The 15,197-nt window shown below is 53.0% G+C and overlaps 1 protein-coding gene across 1 annotated transcript in view; it reads right to left on the bottom strand.

Annotated features, from left to right (window-relative positions):
• SGSM1 (small G protein signaling modulator 1) overlaps positions 1 to 8,128 on the bottom strand; it is a 62,119-nt gene extending 53,991 nt beyond the window's left edge. The window contains exons 1-2 of the mRNA XM_036277082.1: positions 8,078 to 8,128; positions 7,941 to 7,984 (exon numbers count right to left, since the gene is read on the bottom strand). Coding sequence (XP_036132975.1) covers positions 7,941 to 7,984; positions 8,078 to 8,096 — 63 coding nt within the window. The 5' untranslated portion in view covers positions 8,097 to 8,128. The remainder of the gene's footprint in view (positions 1 to 7,940; positions 7,985 to 8,077) is intronic.
• Positions 8,129 to 15,197: the final 7,069 nt, after the last annotated feature.

The raw sequence follows: 15,197 nt of genomic DNA on the forward strand, positions 1-15,197 counted from the left end.
CTATCTATCTATCTGGGGGAGAGGGGGCATTGATATGTTGTTCACTTATTTGTACACTCATTGTTTGACTCTTGTATGTTCCCTGACTGGGGATTGAACCCACAACCTTGGCATATGGGGGTGATGCTCTAACCAACTGAGCTACCCGGTCAGGGCCCATCTCCCATCTTGCACTACCACAGAGAGGAAAATGCACTGCTTCCCGCTGAGTCCAGCACTCTCGGCCGCCTCAGACAGGGGCTCCTAGCGGCTAAGCGGCAGGGCAGCAGGTTCACACGGGTGTCTGACCTCCTTAGGCTGAGGGATCACCTGCAAAGGGCCAACGAGCAGCTGGACCCAAAGGGAAGATCCAGCTGCCCCCAGGACAGCCATACAGCTAGTCCAGACTCAGCCCTCCTGAGTCCTACTCAAGGGCTATCCCTGTGGACCCTGTAAGCACCCTCCCGGTCTACAGCGCTCTCCTGTGGCCGCGGCCCCAGGCCGGGCTTACTCAGGGAGAGGAGGCCCATGCTAGAGCACCTGCAGCTGCAGCTGGGACCAGAAAGGCAGTAACGTGTCTTTATGGAACTCCGTCTACCCGGCTCCTCACCCCAAATCCTGCTGAACGCCCAGTTGTCAGGGGTGGCACACGGCACTGCTGCGTGGCCGGTGATGCCCTCGCTGTCAGATACACAAGGAAACGGAAGCCAGAGAGGTTCAAGCAGCTACTGAAAGGCCGGGTCACGACCTGAACTCCGGACTGTCCAGTTCCAAAGACTGGCCCCTTCCCGGACTCCACACTCTCAGCGCAGCTCATAACCACACGAGGGTCACCGACGTGGGCTCCAGAGGAATGCAGCTGTACCGCTGACAACCTCCGTGCCCTTAGGCAAGTTCCCTGCAATCCCCCTGCCTCAGTTTCCTTATCTATGAGAGGCCTGTTTATCCACCTCAAGGGACGTTGAAACAGTTAAATGAGGTCATCCACATAAAATGCTCAGTAAATGCTGTTTAAGAAAAGATCTTTACCCCATTAGAATGGCTGCATTTGAGCCCTTGGTTTCCTTAAGTGGAGTCAAGGCTCGCAAGAAGTCTTGTGAGTTATTGAGTTTTAATAAGTCTTAAATACGGACTTGGCAAATTCGGAAGACAGAAAACATCAGAAAGACCTGGCTCTCCGAGAGTGATGTCAGCCAAATGAGATGACTCGAGCTTCTCAGAATCCTGGAGCTGGTCCAACCTCGTGCACTTAGAAAGCAGGAGAACGAGTCAGGGAGAGGGGACCTGCTAGGAGGCCACAGGTAGTTAGGAGCAGACCTGGGACAAGCACGTGGGTGTCCTTGCTTCCCACAGTGATGACCAAAGTGCCCTTCCTACTTGCCAACCAACAGCAAACGCTACCACCCTGTCCCGGAGCCCCTCAGGTTACTGCAGCGGAGACGGAGACGGAGACGGACACGGACTGCACGGGGGACACAACTAAGCGGGAAAGCCAGCGCCCCTGCTGTCACATTGAGCCAGGGGCTAAAGCCCAAGCCACCCCTCTCAGAAGCTCCTGGAGCTGCATTGTCAGAGACCTGAAGAAAGCATCCAAACGCATCGACAGACACGGCTGCATCACTCACGAAGAGACGTTCTGCCGTCTTAAGCCCGAAAGCACGACACACAGAAACTGTTTGAGTCAGCCTCGCCAGCGTCAGAGAGCCCCGAAATATCCCACCCAAATGCCTGGGTTCCTTTGGCAGGCACTTCTGGAACCCCTACTCGACCCAGCAGGGGAGTAAAGGGAGAACTGTCGTTTCCAGCCCACGAGCTGAATGCTCAGAGCACAACCCAGAAGTTTCCTCTCGTACTTAATGACTATGCCCACCCCGCTCCCATTTGTCACTTACATTCATGCTCGCTCTGCAGTCTGAGCAGTCCACAACATAGGTGAGTTCATGCCCCCCCCCCCCCACTCTCATGGCTCCCATGTCACTAAGAGAAAAAGCAAAGCCTCCAGGGGGCGATCAGCCTCCGGCTCTTCTCTGACCTCCTCTCCTCCTCCTCCTCCACTCTTGTTCACTTCCCTCCAGCCTCAATGGCCTCCCTGCTATTCCCTGTTTCCGACTCAAGGCCTCTGTACATGCTGTTCCCTCTGTCAGGCACACCCTTCCCGCAGCTGTCGGCATGGCTCCCTCCTTTCCTTCAGGTCTCTGCTCAAATATCACCCCATCAGAGAGGCCAGCCCCGACCCTCCTCTGGGGAGCCCTTCCCACCCCTCTCCAGCCCTTTCTGGCTTTACTTCCCTCACAGTGCTTGTCACGCCCAATATATATTTATTGCGTATCTATCTGTCCCCCAATTAGACTGTACACTTCACGAGAGCATGTGCACAGGGATGATGCTTTACTCACTTCTCAATCTGTAGTTCCTAGAACAGTGCCTAGATGCTCAATAAATGTTTGTGAAAGGGTGGGAAGCAAGGAAAGGAGGGAGAGAGGAGAGGAGAGGGGGGAGAGAGGAGAGGAGAGGGGGGAGAGAGGAGAGGAGAGGGGAGAGAGAGGAGAGGAGAGGGGGGAGAGAGGAGATGAGAGGGGGGAGAGAGGAGAGGAGAGGGGGGAGAGAGGAGGGAAAGGAGAGAAGAGGAAGTTTTCTTCTAAGAACTGACAGAAAGGGTCCATCCTGGCCCCTGCCATCAACTGTAAATTCCTGAAGTTCAATTCCAAACAAGACCCTCCCTGCTCATCAGTCCTCTATAGCTCCCTAGTGTCTGGTGGAGCCAACACTGCAGCCTGGCACAAGGGAGAACTAACAGGATTTTCCTGCCTCATCTTCCCCTACACACCCCTGACCCCAAGTCGAGTTTGCAGGGACTCTGCTGAAGCTCATGGCTCCCTCCCGCTGCCCTCTGTGGGTCAGGGTCACCAGGCCACCCTTCGGATCCTGACCAAGTGGGATTTGGAACTGGCTTCTCCGTGGACTGCCTGTGTGACCTGAGAGCGAGCTGCTTCCCGAGCCTGCGCCTCTGGTTCCTCGTGGATCCAGCGAAGGAGACAATGGTTCTCCCTCTCGGGGCAGCCCTGAGTGCAGAAGATGCTTGGGGAGCACTTGGGACAGCACCCGGCGCAGAGGCTTCTGTCTCACCTGCAGTGTGCTGTGGGCTGGACGCTTCTCTGTGGGGGCCGTCCTGTGCACTGCAGGTTGAGCAGCACCCCTGGCCTCTACCTATTACATTCCAGCAGCAACCACAGTTGTGACAACCAAAAATGTCTCTAGACATTGCCAAATGTCCTCTGCGTAGGGCTACCAGATTTAACAATGTATACTTATACTAACAATTATTCACTATCTAATTCAAATTTAATTGTGTGACCTGTATGCCATTGGCAACCCTACCTGGGGGGCAAAATTAAGATCCTTCATTAAGGATCAATGGGTTGAAGTGGAGCCACCCTGGGGTCTCAGTAGTAACATCAGTTGTTTCTCTCACCTTCCTCCAACCTTCTGAGTATGTCCTGTCCACCTCCCCCATGCCATTGCCTCCCCCCCCCCCCCAGGGATGGGAGGCTCAGCTCCCCCAAGCCCAGCTCAGCCCTTGTGTTGATGGCTCTCAATGATAGCCCTTCCTTCAGCTCCAGTCTGCAGAGCTAAAGCTGTTTCCTCTCCAGCACCCACTTCATCCCCCTGCCTCCTTCCTGGGGCCTGCCCTCCCCCCAAGCAAGCCCCTCCCCCAGCCTTCTCCCCTATCCCTCCCCCAGCTTTCCCCCCTCCAATTAAGTGGCCTCCCAGTCCCAGGCTGGAGGCAGGAAAACAAGGCAGTTAGTCACTTTGCTTCCGTTATCAACTCAGTCAGTCACATGGCTGGCTCCTTTAATGGCAGTCGTCATGACAACGGGAAGCCAGAGCCTGCTCTCTGGGAACCAAAACAAAATTAAGTGGGGGAGGTGGGGAGGAAAAAAGAGGGGAGGGTGAAAGGAGCTAGGAAGGAGCCAGGATAGAGCTGGCTGGACGTGACTGGAGGGAATCGCTCGGAGGCCACCCGGTCTCCAGCTCTGCCTTGGTGGCACTGGGCAGAAAGGAAAAGTAAGAGGCCTGCCCTGGCAAAGCTCAGGCTACCATGGCGGGTGTTTTCACACTGTTTATCCTCACAGTTGAGTAATTTTCATCTCCATTATGAATAAACTGAAACCCAGACACTTGTGAATATAAAGAGGGATGCTCATCCAAGGTTGTGCAATTTGCAAGCCATCAATTTCAGCTCCTCCCTCCTCTTCCCATATTCCTCAAGTCCTCCCCACTCCTTCCCTCTTGCTTTTATGATAGGACCAGGTGCTCTGTCCACACTGTATCCAGCACAATTCTCTTCCTCTGGGAACTCCCCCTACTCCGAGTCCTCCCATTCCTCAAGTTCACAGTGCTCCCGCTAGCCACAGTTTTTACAGATGCGGTTCCCTCTGCCAGGAATGGTTTCCTCTGTTCTTCACGCCTCATACCTTCACCTGAAAGGCCTACTCATCGCTCTGGCTGGATTGCTCAGTTGGTTAGTGTCAGCCCTACATGCCAAGGTTGTAAGTTCGATCTCTGGTCAGGGACCATACAAGCAGCAACCAATGAGTGCATAAATAAGTAGGGCAACAAATCGATGTTTCTCTCCCCCTCTCTTAAAAAAGAAAAATCCATAAAAAAATAAACGTACATACCCTTCACCTATCTTCTTAAACGTGATACGTTTAAGATATGTAACTGCATGCAGTTACCTCTCAGGTACCTCTCCTTCAGAACCTGGCACACAGCCTATAATTCCCTTTCTAATTACGCTCGGGATGTCTGTTGGGGTCTTCTACGTACTGGAATGTCAGCCCCAAGAGGGCAGGGCCTATCTTGTTTACTGCGACATCCACCGCATCCAGCCCAGCCTCTGGTACACAGATGCCTCTCAGCAAGTAAATGCACTGGCATTTGAACCCAGCTCTGGTTGATGGCAAAGCTCCTTCGCGACCTGCTTCCTGGTGCTGGGTCGCCATGGCTCCCTGGGTCAGCACTGGACAGAGCTTCCAGGCCCACAGCCCTGCGGGCCTTTGTGGCTTCAGTGGCTCAGGCAAAGCTGGCAGACCTGCCTGGTCCATCTACAGAAACTGGCTGTTAAGCCACCTCTGCCATAAAGAAGGATGTGGGGAGCTTCTGGGGTGACTGTGACAAGCCGGGATGCGGCTCCTCTGAACCCTGACGGTGAGCAGAAGGAACACCTAACCTGACTCCCAGATTTTCACTCATTCCACTGGAGACTGGCTCTCTGATACTAGGGGGACACGCTCCCCAAAGAGGAAGGGAAAGAGAGAGGTCTGCTTTTGGGGGAACAAACCTGTCACCATGCCGTTAGGGGACACCCGTGCTGAACAGGGGGACTCACGGACAGAAGACTTGAACTCGTTCCTCTTTATTCGGCTGTAACCTTGGAACATCATATACTCTCTCTGGACCGGTTTTCTCAGCGGTGCAATGGAAATGATACCACCCACACATGCCAAAGTTATGGCGCTGTGTAGATGTGGATGGGCATGTCTGTGATACAGGCGGTAAGGGCCTGGCCCAGACAGACCTGGGGTAGGTCCTCAGCTCTGTCCTTCTTAGCTGTGTGCTCTTGAACAACTCACCCTTCCTCTCTGGGCCTGTTTCCTTGTCTGTAAAGTGGAACGACCTCACTCACCTCAAGAAGCTACTGTGTGCAAGGCGGGCACAGAGCAGCCTCCAGTACATGGAAGCTCTGATTATGTCTAATTACAAAAACAATGTGCCCCAAGAAATGCAGATTTAGAAACAGCCACCAACTTGTGACTGTCAGGTCCTACGTTCTGATTGCAGATCTGGGGTCAATGGGTACTTGAAGCGCTTTGTCCAGACTTGCAAGGTTCTGCCCCCATCCCCCTCAGGTACCAGGCAGGATGCCAGGAGGTCCCTCTGATCAGATGATCTCGGCCCAGAGCCAAGCAGAAAGCTCATTCCAAGCCCCAAATGCAGCCCTTCCCAGGAGAGCATGCAGGCCCAGACCGCTGGCCACCAAGGACAAAGTGTTCTCCCAGCCTGGCCAGTAACCCACACTAGACTGATATGATGGGACCTCCAAGGGCATTGGACCAATGCTCCTTCTCCAGATGTGGAAACTGAGTCCTCAAGAGGGAAGGGGATTTGTCCAGGGCACCAAGGGAGCTGGTGGCAGAGCTGGGACCAGGGTCCCAACTAAAGCCCTGCCCTGAGGCAGAAAGCACTGCCCCCCCCATGTCTCGCTGACATGCTCTTCTGCTTGCAGCCCCTCCCAATGGAACGAGCCAATCATGTCCTTAAAAACACAGCTATTCCAGGTGAAAACATCTGGAGAGCACACATTACATCTAGATTTGGTTAAACAATGAACAAAAACACTTCAGGTTTTGGACTCCCCCCACCCAAAATAGTCATCGGAATGTGTGGGTTTCGCTGGAAAGGTCTAGACAGAGCTTTCTTCAGGTCCCCACGGTGTCTCTCTGAGGGCTGAGCTGAAAAGTTCTGGACCTTTCTGAGGGAGTCCATGTATTCTGTAAGCCTCCTTATTCAGAAGGCCAGAATGTAAACCAGCCCTGGAGCTGATTCTTGAACGTGGGCATGCCACACACACACACACACACACACACACACACACATACTCCCCAGGAGGGAAGGGCAGCAACAGGTCACAGCCTGGAGGCTGCCCTTGATAGCTGTCTGCCACCAAGCAGGGAGGGGCTTCTTGGTGCTGAGCGTCCACCCCAAACACACAGAGGCACAGGGATCAGGCCACCCCCAAAGTCTTCAGGCTAAGGACTCCAGATATGCCAGTGATGCAGGCTCAGCAGCGGGGTCCCAGGCAGAGGGATGTGGGCGACATAAGGTGAGCAATACACACACAGTCACAGCTTACTCATTTACACACAGACTCATGCATCATACATCACACACACACACGGATACACACGGACATACATACACAGTCACAGCCTCATTCATTCACACAGATTCCTGCATCACACAAATGCACATCATACTCAAAAACACAGATAAACACACAGACACATGTACACATAGTGCACAGAGATAACAGAGGTATCTCCAGAGAGATGCATAGACATTCTCAAATACACACACTCACGGCTGGCTACATGTCCTTACCCACACAGGTATGTACACACGTGTACACACACACCCGTCACTGCAGATTCTCCCCTCTCTGCAGGAGATCATGGGCTATTAACTCCAAAGGCTAGACTGGGCTCCCTGGTGGCCCCAGGCCGAAAGGGGAAGTGGGGCAGCTGAACCCTGTCTGATTCTCACCCTCCTTCGTGGGTGGGGGGCTGAGGGGCGCCTGCCTGGCAGGAGAGTGCGGGCACATGTCCACAAATGGAGTAACCCACTAAGCAGGACTCTCAGGGAGAGAGTCCCCTGGCTCCTGGGGGTGGCCCTAAGGACTGAGAACTCGGAAGGGGGGCATGAAGATATGTGGAGGAAGCTTTATTTTCCCAAAGGGTTACCTTCCCCTTTCCTGAAGTCTGGTCCTCCTTCTGCAGCCCCATCCCGAGCCCCCTAAGCCCTATCAGCCCCCCAGGTGCTTGTCTGGTAGTGAGACCCACCCACCTGAGACCCACCCACCGACTGCTCCACCAGAGGGGGTCCTACCCAGACGAATGCAGGAGTGCCCCACAGCTGGAGAGCCCCCCCGCTGCATCCACCCCTGCACACAGCAGAAACACATCCAGAGCCCCCCTCCACACCTGAAGCCCCCTCCCCCAAACTCACCAGCCTCCAGTCCTGCGAGAGGTTAAGGACCCACTCAGGTGAGCCCAGGACCAAGGTGGCCTCCTCCTTCCGCCAGTGGCCACCCCACCTCCGAGACTCTTTCCTCGGGGAGCTGCAACTGTCCTCTCCCCCCGAGGGTGCACCCTCGCCCCCTCCCCCACCTCCCCACCTACCTCCTTCTTGACGGTGCGCAGCAGCCTTTGCCGGGTCTCCGCCCCTGTGGGACAAGACGGGAGGGCGGCCGGTCAGCCGAGGGCTGGGGCCGGGGCCGGGGCTGCCCTCCCGCCGCCCCGCGCCCCGCGCCCCTCACCCGCGGGGCCCGAAGCCATGGCTGGGCGAGCGACGTTCCGGGTCCCGGGCGGCGGCGGCTCCCGTCGCTGGGCTCCGAAGCTGCGGCCGCGGCGGGGCGGGGCCGGCGCCGAGTGACGTCAGGGTGCGTCACGCGCGCGGGCCCGCCCCCCGGAGACGCACTGCCGGGCCGCCTGGCTCCCGGCGCGCGAAGATCCTGCCCAGCAGGTGCACACCGTCACTCCCGCACCCCCGTCCTGCCCAGGGACCCCCGCCCTTGTGTGGGGCAGGGAAGGACAGCGTCATGTGTTCGGTGTCTGCTAGGTGCCAGGCTCCAGAAAGCGGCGGGAGATGGTGGGGCACTGCCTCCGAACCTCAGTTTTCTCATCTTTAAAATGGGTATAATATGATTATCTCATGGGAATAATGAGAGACTTAAATGAGATAGTGAATGTAAAATGCTAAACACAGACCCTGGGGGAAAAAATCCAGCACCTATCAAAGGTTCCTGCAGCTGCTCTGTCTACCATGATTAATGTCGTTATTATCATCGCTGAGAGTGTCACAGGATATACTGGCTCTCCATCCAGGACAGGACAGGCCCCCAACCCCCTCCCTACATGCAGGCCACTTGGAGAGTGGAGTCCTCCCAGGAGCCTGTCCCCATGGGGCGCAGCTGGTAGCCAGGATCTCCACAGGTGTGCTGGGCAATGGGCTCTGTGGGACCAAGGCTTGTGACTGCATCCACCCAGAGTGCAGCACAGGTCAGCAAATATTTATGGAGAACCTACTATGTGCCAGGATCCTGTGCTTCGGATCCTGAAGTGAGCAAAACAGACAAAAAGCTCTGCCCTGTGGAGCTTGGGAGGTAGACAACAAAATAAATAAATGATACAGTATGTTGGAAGATTCTGGAGAAAAATAAACTAGGCAAGGGAGACAGAGTGGGCCCAGATGGGTAGGGTTTGTCTTTTGAGGCGGGGTGGCTGAGAGAGGCCCCACTGAGAAGGTGACACTTGAGCACAGAGGAATAGGGGTAGGCCGTGGAGGTTTTCGGAGGAAGAGCTTTCCAGGCAAAGGGAACAGCAAGTGCAAAGGCCCTGGAGTGGGAAGTGCCAACTAGCAAGGAGGCCAGGGTGGCTGGAATGGCATGAGTAAGTCCACTTTAAGGATCTGCCATCCTGCCCGCAGAGGCTCCACCTCCCCCACCCCCAGTATTCAGTCCCCCTTTCAGAAGGACTGAGAACAGCTCAGAGTGTGCCTTCTCCCTATGGCAGTGAGCCCAGAGCCCCCTCTTTTCCTTTTGTCAATGTCTGGGGTCTTTGTTCATAAGCCACAAGCCGACTTTGGCTAATTTGGGCAAAAGGGAATAAACCGGAAGGCTAATGGGTATTCTCAGAGTCCATGGGAGCCTGGGAGAACTGGGAAATGGGATGGAGCCAATCGCATGCATGTCTGAGAGGCTGCACCTAGCCCTGAAATCAGGGAGTGTTCTAGTCCACAATCCCAGTGGTCATTACTAGGTAGCTGCATAGAATTATTAAGGACCACCTCTTCGTTTTATTTCTGAGCTCTATGTATTTATTCACCTTCAATTTCATCATTCTTTTCCATTGGTTGGTTTGGTTCAGTTTGCTGTGGTTGTGTTTTCTCATGGCAGGTGTAAGTAAATAAATGTGTGCATGTGTGTGTATATCCAATATATTTATGAACATACTGTAAATGTACTCATGCAAATTGTATTTAGTTATCTCTTGCTTTTGGTCTGTGTATCTCCATGTTCCAGTTTAAATATTTAAATATCACTTTCTCTCCCACTGTCCTCCCTCCTTTTTTTTTTTTTCCAGAAAGACCAGAAATTTTCTGCACGTCATTCATTCAGAAATAATGACACTCAGAATTCTGTGACATCTGGATTGTTTATGAGAATTATGAGGTAGTTAGATTTCCTACTGGACTCATTATTAACTCAATCATTCATACATCCATCGTTCTCTCTTGACATGTTGGTTGAGCACCTGTTCCTTGCCAGGCACTATTGTATCCCTGAGGGAGAGCACAGGTGAAGCCCCTTCCCTCGTGGCCCTTACATTCCGTCGGTGAAACACCAACAGTAAACAGACATAACTTTAAGGTGCCCAGGAGCAACCTGATCACGTGACCTGTAGAACCAGAGAATTGTACAACTTTTCTGAAAGGCCTACTGGGAAGAGTCCCAAGTACCATGAAGAGGTAGGTACTCGCTGAGAGATGCAGTCCAGGTGTGACTAATGCAGACTCAGGAAATATTTATTAAGAACCCGCTACACCCAAGGACTGGGCTGGACTCAGCCAGGACACTGAGCCCACAGTGATGTCTGGGAGTATCTTCTCCAACCCAATACTCCAGATTTTTTTCCTTTGATCCTCTTCTCTTCTCCCACACCTTCTCTCTGGGTTACCCTCCACCAGACAAACCCTAATCAAACAAACCAGAGCACACAAAAGGCATAGCCACTACCCAGAAGGCACCAGGGCTTATACAGCTCAATCTAAGCAGTAACCTGGACACTTACAGACGTCTTCCTTGGAATCACTTAAGGATTGCCCAGGAAAATCTTAGCAGGACTCTGCAGCTCGGAGAAACTAAATTAATGTCTAAATTCAATACAACCCCAAATGAACAGACTACAGAATTTGTTATTTTCTGGGACTCAATGCAATGACTCCAAAGTTCATTTGAAAGAATAGCCAGGCATTTTCCAGTCCGTAGCTTTAGGTTTCTCTAGTCCTTAGTATATTTTTCAAGATATTCTGAAAAATTGCCCTGGCCAGTTTGGCTCAGCGGTTAGAGCGGTGGCCCGCGGACCAGAGAGTCCCAGGTTTGGTTCCCGCTAAAGGCACGTACCTTGGTTGCAGTTCTTCCCCGGCCCCAGTTGGGGTTGTGCGGGTGGCGACCAGTCGATGTGTCCCTCTCACATTGATGTTTCTCTCTCTCTCTCTTCCTCCCTCTCTCCCTCATGCTCTTAAATGCAAAAATGTCCTCTGGTGAGGATTTAAAGAAAAAAAGATATTCTGAAAAATACTCTGAACACTTGCGTTACTGGTGCACCATGGACAGCGAAGAATTGAGTTTAGGGTTAGAGTTGAGGGCGCACGCGGGTTCTATGGGATGACTGTGAAATTTCAAAGCGGTGGTAAGGTTAGGATTACTCAAGCAAAAGTGTCAGATATCTCTCTTTCTTAATTACAATGGAAATTCAATGTGTGCATCAAAGGTTTAAATGCCAAACAAGGCAATTATAAAAATATTAAAAGAAAGAACTTGTGATTAAAAAACCTCTCTTGAGTGCAAGGCCGAAGAAGCCCGGAAGCAGTCAACAAAAAGATTGATACAAAATAGATCATCAAAAAAGACGCCAACTACTTCAAAGCTTACAAATCAACATGAGTCCACTTGTAGGAACCGACCTAGAGGTTTACAGATGAGCCTGGGGTTGAGTTTAAGGACAGTCACAGTGGCTACGATTCAGTTATATTGGCAATAGCAGGGATTTGGTTGAAGTGTTAAGTGGTAAGGGCACAAGTTTCTGGAGTTCCAAGAGCATGTCATTTAGTAAGGTCACCTGGCAGGTTCATCTGGGGATGGTTGATGGGAAAGATGAGGTGGGGCAAGAGATTGGGCAGATGCGCTGGCCAGTGTGGCTCAGTTGGTTGGCATGTCCTCCAGTACTCCAGGAGGTGGCAGGTTCGATCCCTGGTCGGGGTACATGCAGGAGGCAGCCGGTTGATATTGCGCTCTCACATCGATGTTTCTCTTTCTCTCTAAAAAAAATAAAAATAAAAATCAATTAAAAAAAAAAGAGATCGGACAGAGGGTCCCGCTCCCATCCCACGGAGAGTCGGTGGGCCTGAGACACTGTTAGGTGCAGCTCAACATCAGCCTCATTCGGTCCAGGATGGAGGTGGCGCTGGGAGAAGCTGGGCCTGCAGGGTTGAAACCGGGGTGGGCACTGCACCTGCCCTTCTGAGAGTGCAGAGCATCCTGCAAGGCAGCCAAGCTGGTCTCACCTCCAGCGCCCCCACTTGGAGACAGCTGCTGAGCACAGGCTGCGGCCCGGGAAGGAGCTTTCCTCTCCCGCCCCCCAAAGATGCCGAGGGGCTGGGAGGAGAGGCCGCAGAGGGCGGGTGCATCCCGCACAGATCAGCCTGGCTCTGGACGTGCAGGGAAGGTAAGTGAGCTGAGGGAAAGGACGGAGACTGGGGACAGGTGGGCGGAGGACCTGTTCTGGTTGCAGTAGTTCAGGTGTGTGAGTGTGTGTAAAGGGGGTGTCCAGGGGACACCTGGGCTTCTACTGTGCTATGGGGGTGCCTGGTCGGTGAGAAGAACCCAGTACACACCTGGCTCGTACAATCAAGCGCTCTGACACATAGTGTCTGGTGCATCTATGTGGAGAAATCAAAATCAGTGATTTTCTTAAATGTCTATGAATATTTTACCAGGTCCCCCATTGTTTACTATAGGACAGTTTTGACACCTTAGGAGCAATCTGTCTTATGGTGTGATTGGAAAATGTGTGTAGTTGGTAACCTGGTGCCTCATTTGAAGTCATAGTTTAAAAAAAAAATGACCAGGCAACTCCACAGACATGCCTGATATAACTGTCTCCTTTAAGGGCTGCCCCCCTTCAGGGTCATTGCCTTCGGGACAGCAATGAGCAGCAGGACCAGGACTCAAGTCTGGGACAGAGTGTGTGGTCAGTACCCCCCAAACCTCGCCGGGACCCCACGCCCTTCACAGTTCCTTCCCTGACCCTCGGCTTCTCACTGCAGAAATCGTCTCCCCCCGAACCCCAGCGCTGATCTCCCTCGCTCTCTTCACTCCGACCAGGCCCTGTCCCCGCCGCCCCACCGACATGGCTTCCCCAGGTCACGGCCACGGCCGGTTCTCCGTCCTCCTCGTACTTGCCTGCGCTGTGCTTGGAAGAGCAGAGCTCCGTTTTCTCCTTGCGAAGCTCCCGCCGTGTGGAGCCCAGGTCACTGCTCTGCCTTGGTCTTCCTCCTGCGTCAGCGGCCACCGCGGCAGGCTTGTCTTTGCTGGGTCCTCCCTGCCCCGTCCGTGTGCCCAGGACCCGGTCCTTAGACCTCTTCCTTTGCTACAAGTACTCACTCTCTTGGTCATCTTATCACAGTCATGGCCTTAAGTGTTATAAACATGGGGACCTGTTTACACACCGGATCCCTCTGGCCAGACCCCGCTCCCGCACTACCTAATACCTAATATGTCTAAGGATGCCTCCCTGACTTACCCTCCCAGGCCTCTTGTACTTCGTTTGAAGAAGTGCCATTCGTCCAGTTGCCCAGGCCAAAGTCTTTAGATGCCCCCCCCACCCCGACTCCTCTTTTTACCTCAAACCCTTCACAGAAACAACCAGGAAATACCGTTGCCTCTGTCTTTCAAGACTAGCCAGGATCTGACAATTTCTCATCACCCCTGTTACTACCTCTGGTCCAAACCACCAGCGCCCCCTGCTGGGCACCGCGAGTGGCCGCCTAACTGGTCTTCCCCTCAGTCTGTTCTCAACACAGAATGCCTCTCCGACTTCTGCTGCCCCTTACCCGCTCTGCTCCAGCTGCGCCGGCCTCGTTCCGCCTTGGGCTTTGCTACCGGAGGAGTCTGGCTCTCTGGCCTCCCCTGCAGCTCCTGCAGCCTTGTGAACTCTCTCACTGCCTTCAGGTCTTTGATTCTCACCAAGACTCTGCTTTGTCCCCCATTCACGCAAGCAACCAGCCCTTCACACCCCACCTCCCCAGGAACCCCCGATTTTCCTTACTTTGCCATTTTTTTCTGCATTTCCCCAGCAATGACCACACTCTGGCTATGCGGATTATTTGTTCTTTTCACTTTATGACCCTGGAATGTGAGCTTTCCAAGGTGCTTTGCTTTATGCCCCGAAGGTGGCTGGCACGCAGTAGGCATACAATGATTTTTGGATGATGAATGAACAGAGAGACAACACTACTCTTTATTTCTGTCCCCAAAAACATGCAGCCCGGCCAGTGTGGCTCAGTGGATTGAACGTCATCCCGTGGACTGAGAGGTCCCAGTCTGATGTCCGGGTTGCAGGGTCCATCACTGGTAGGGGGCGTGCAGGAGGCAGCCGGTCAGTGTTTCTTTCTAACGCCGATATTTCTCTTTCTTTCTTTCTTTCTTTCTTTCTTTCTTTCTTTCTTTCTTTCTTTCTAATCCTCACCCGAGGACATTTTTCAATTTTTTGTTCAGATAGAGTGGAAGGGAGAGAGAGGGAGAGAGAAACATTGACGTGAGAGAGACACATCGAGTGGCTGCCACCCACACGACCCAACCAGGGCCGGGGACAAACTGCAACCGAGGTACGTGCCCTTAGCGGGAACTGAACCAGGGTCTCCCTGGACCGCAGGCCGACACTCTAACCGCTGAGCCAAATTGGCCAGGGCCATTGTTTCTATTTTAAACATTTGGTAGAAGTCAGCGGAAGGGGATGTTGTCACACCCCTGCTAAGGACACCAGCCATGTGAGTCCTTCCTGGCTTCTCTGCCAACGTTGGCCCCAGCCTTTATTTTTTTATTTTATTTTATTTATTTATTTACTTATTTTTCCAATTTTTATTAATTTATTTTTGTTACAAATGTTTCTTCTTTCCCTCCCCCTAGACACCCTCCTCCCCATCCCGCCCCCTGCCCCCAACATTGTTGTCTGTGTCCATTGGTTATGCGTACATGCATATAAGTTCTTTGGTTCATCTCATCCCCCCCCTCTGAGGTCTGTCAGTCTGAACCGTACTCCTTTCTATGTCTCTGGGTCTATTTTGTTCATCAGCCCACCTTGTTCATTATATTCACAAATAAGTGAGATCACGTGGTATTTGTCTTTCTCTGATTGGCTTATTTGGCTTAGCATAATGCTCTGGAAGTCCCAGCCTTTAAAAGGTTCTCTTCCAAATGTCCTGGGGACACTGTCACTTCTCCTCTCCTCCACTAGATGGTGCTCTGCACCCACCTGAGACAGCCACCGTCCCTGCTTCCTGGCAGTGTGGAGAGACAGGTGGTGAGGTCCATATCCTCATGTTCCAGAAGGTGGAGGGAGACGCGTGCTCACCAGGGTCACTGACATTGCGGTGGC

The sequence above is a fragment of the Molossus molossus genome, unplaced genomic scaffold, assembly GCF_014108415.1.
Source record: "Molossus molossus isolate mMolMol1 unplaced genomic scaffold, mMolMol1.p scaffold_m16_p_22, whole genome shotgun sequence".
NCBI classification, from domain to species: domain Eukaryota; kingdom Metazoa; phylum Chordata; class Mammalia; order Chiroptera; family Molossidae; genus Molossus; species Molossus molossus.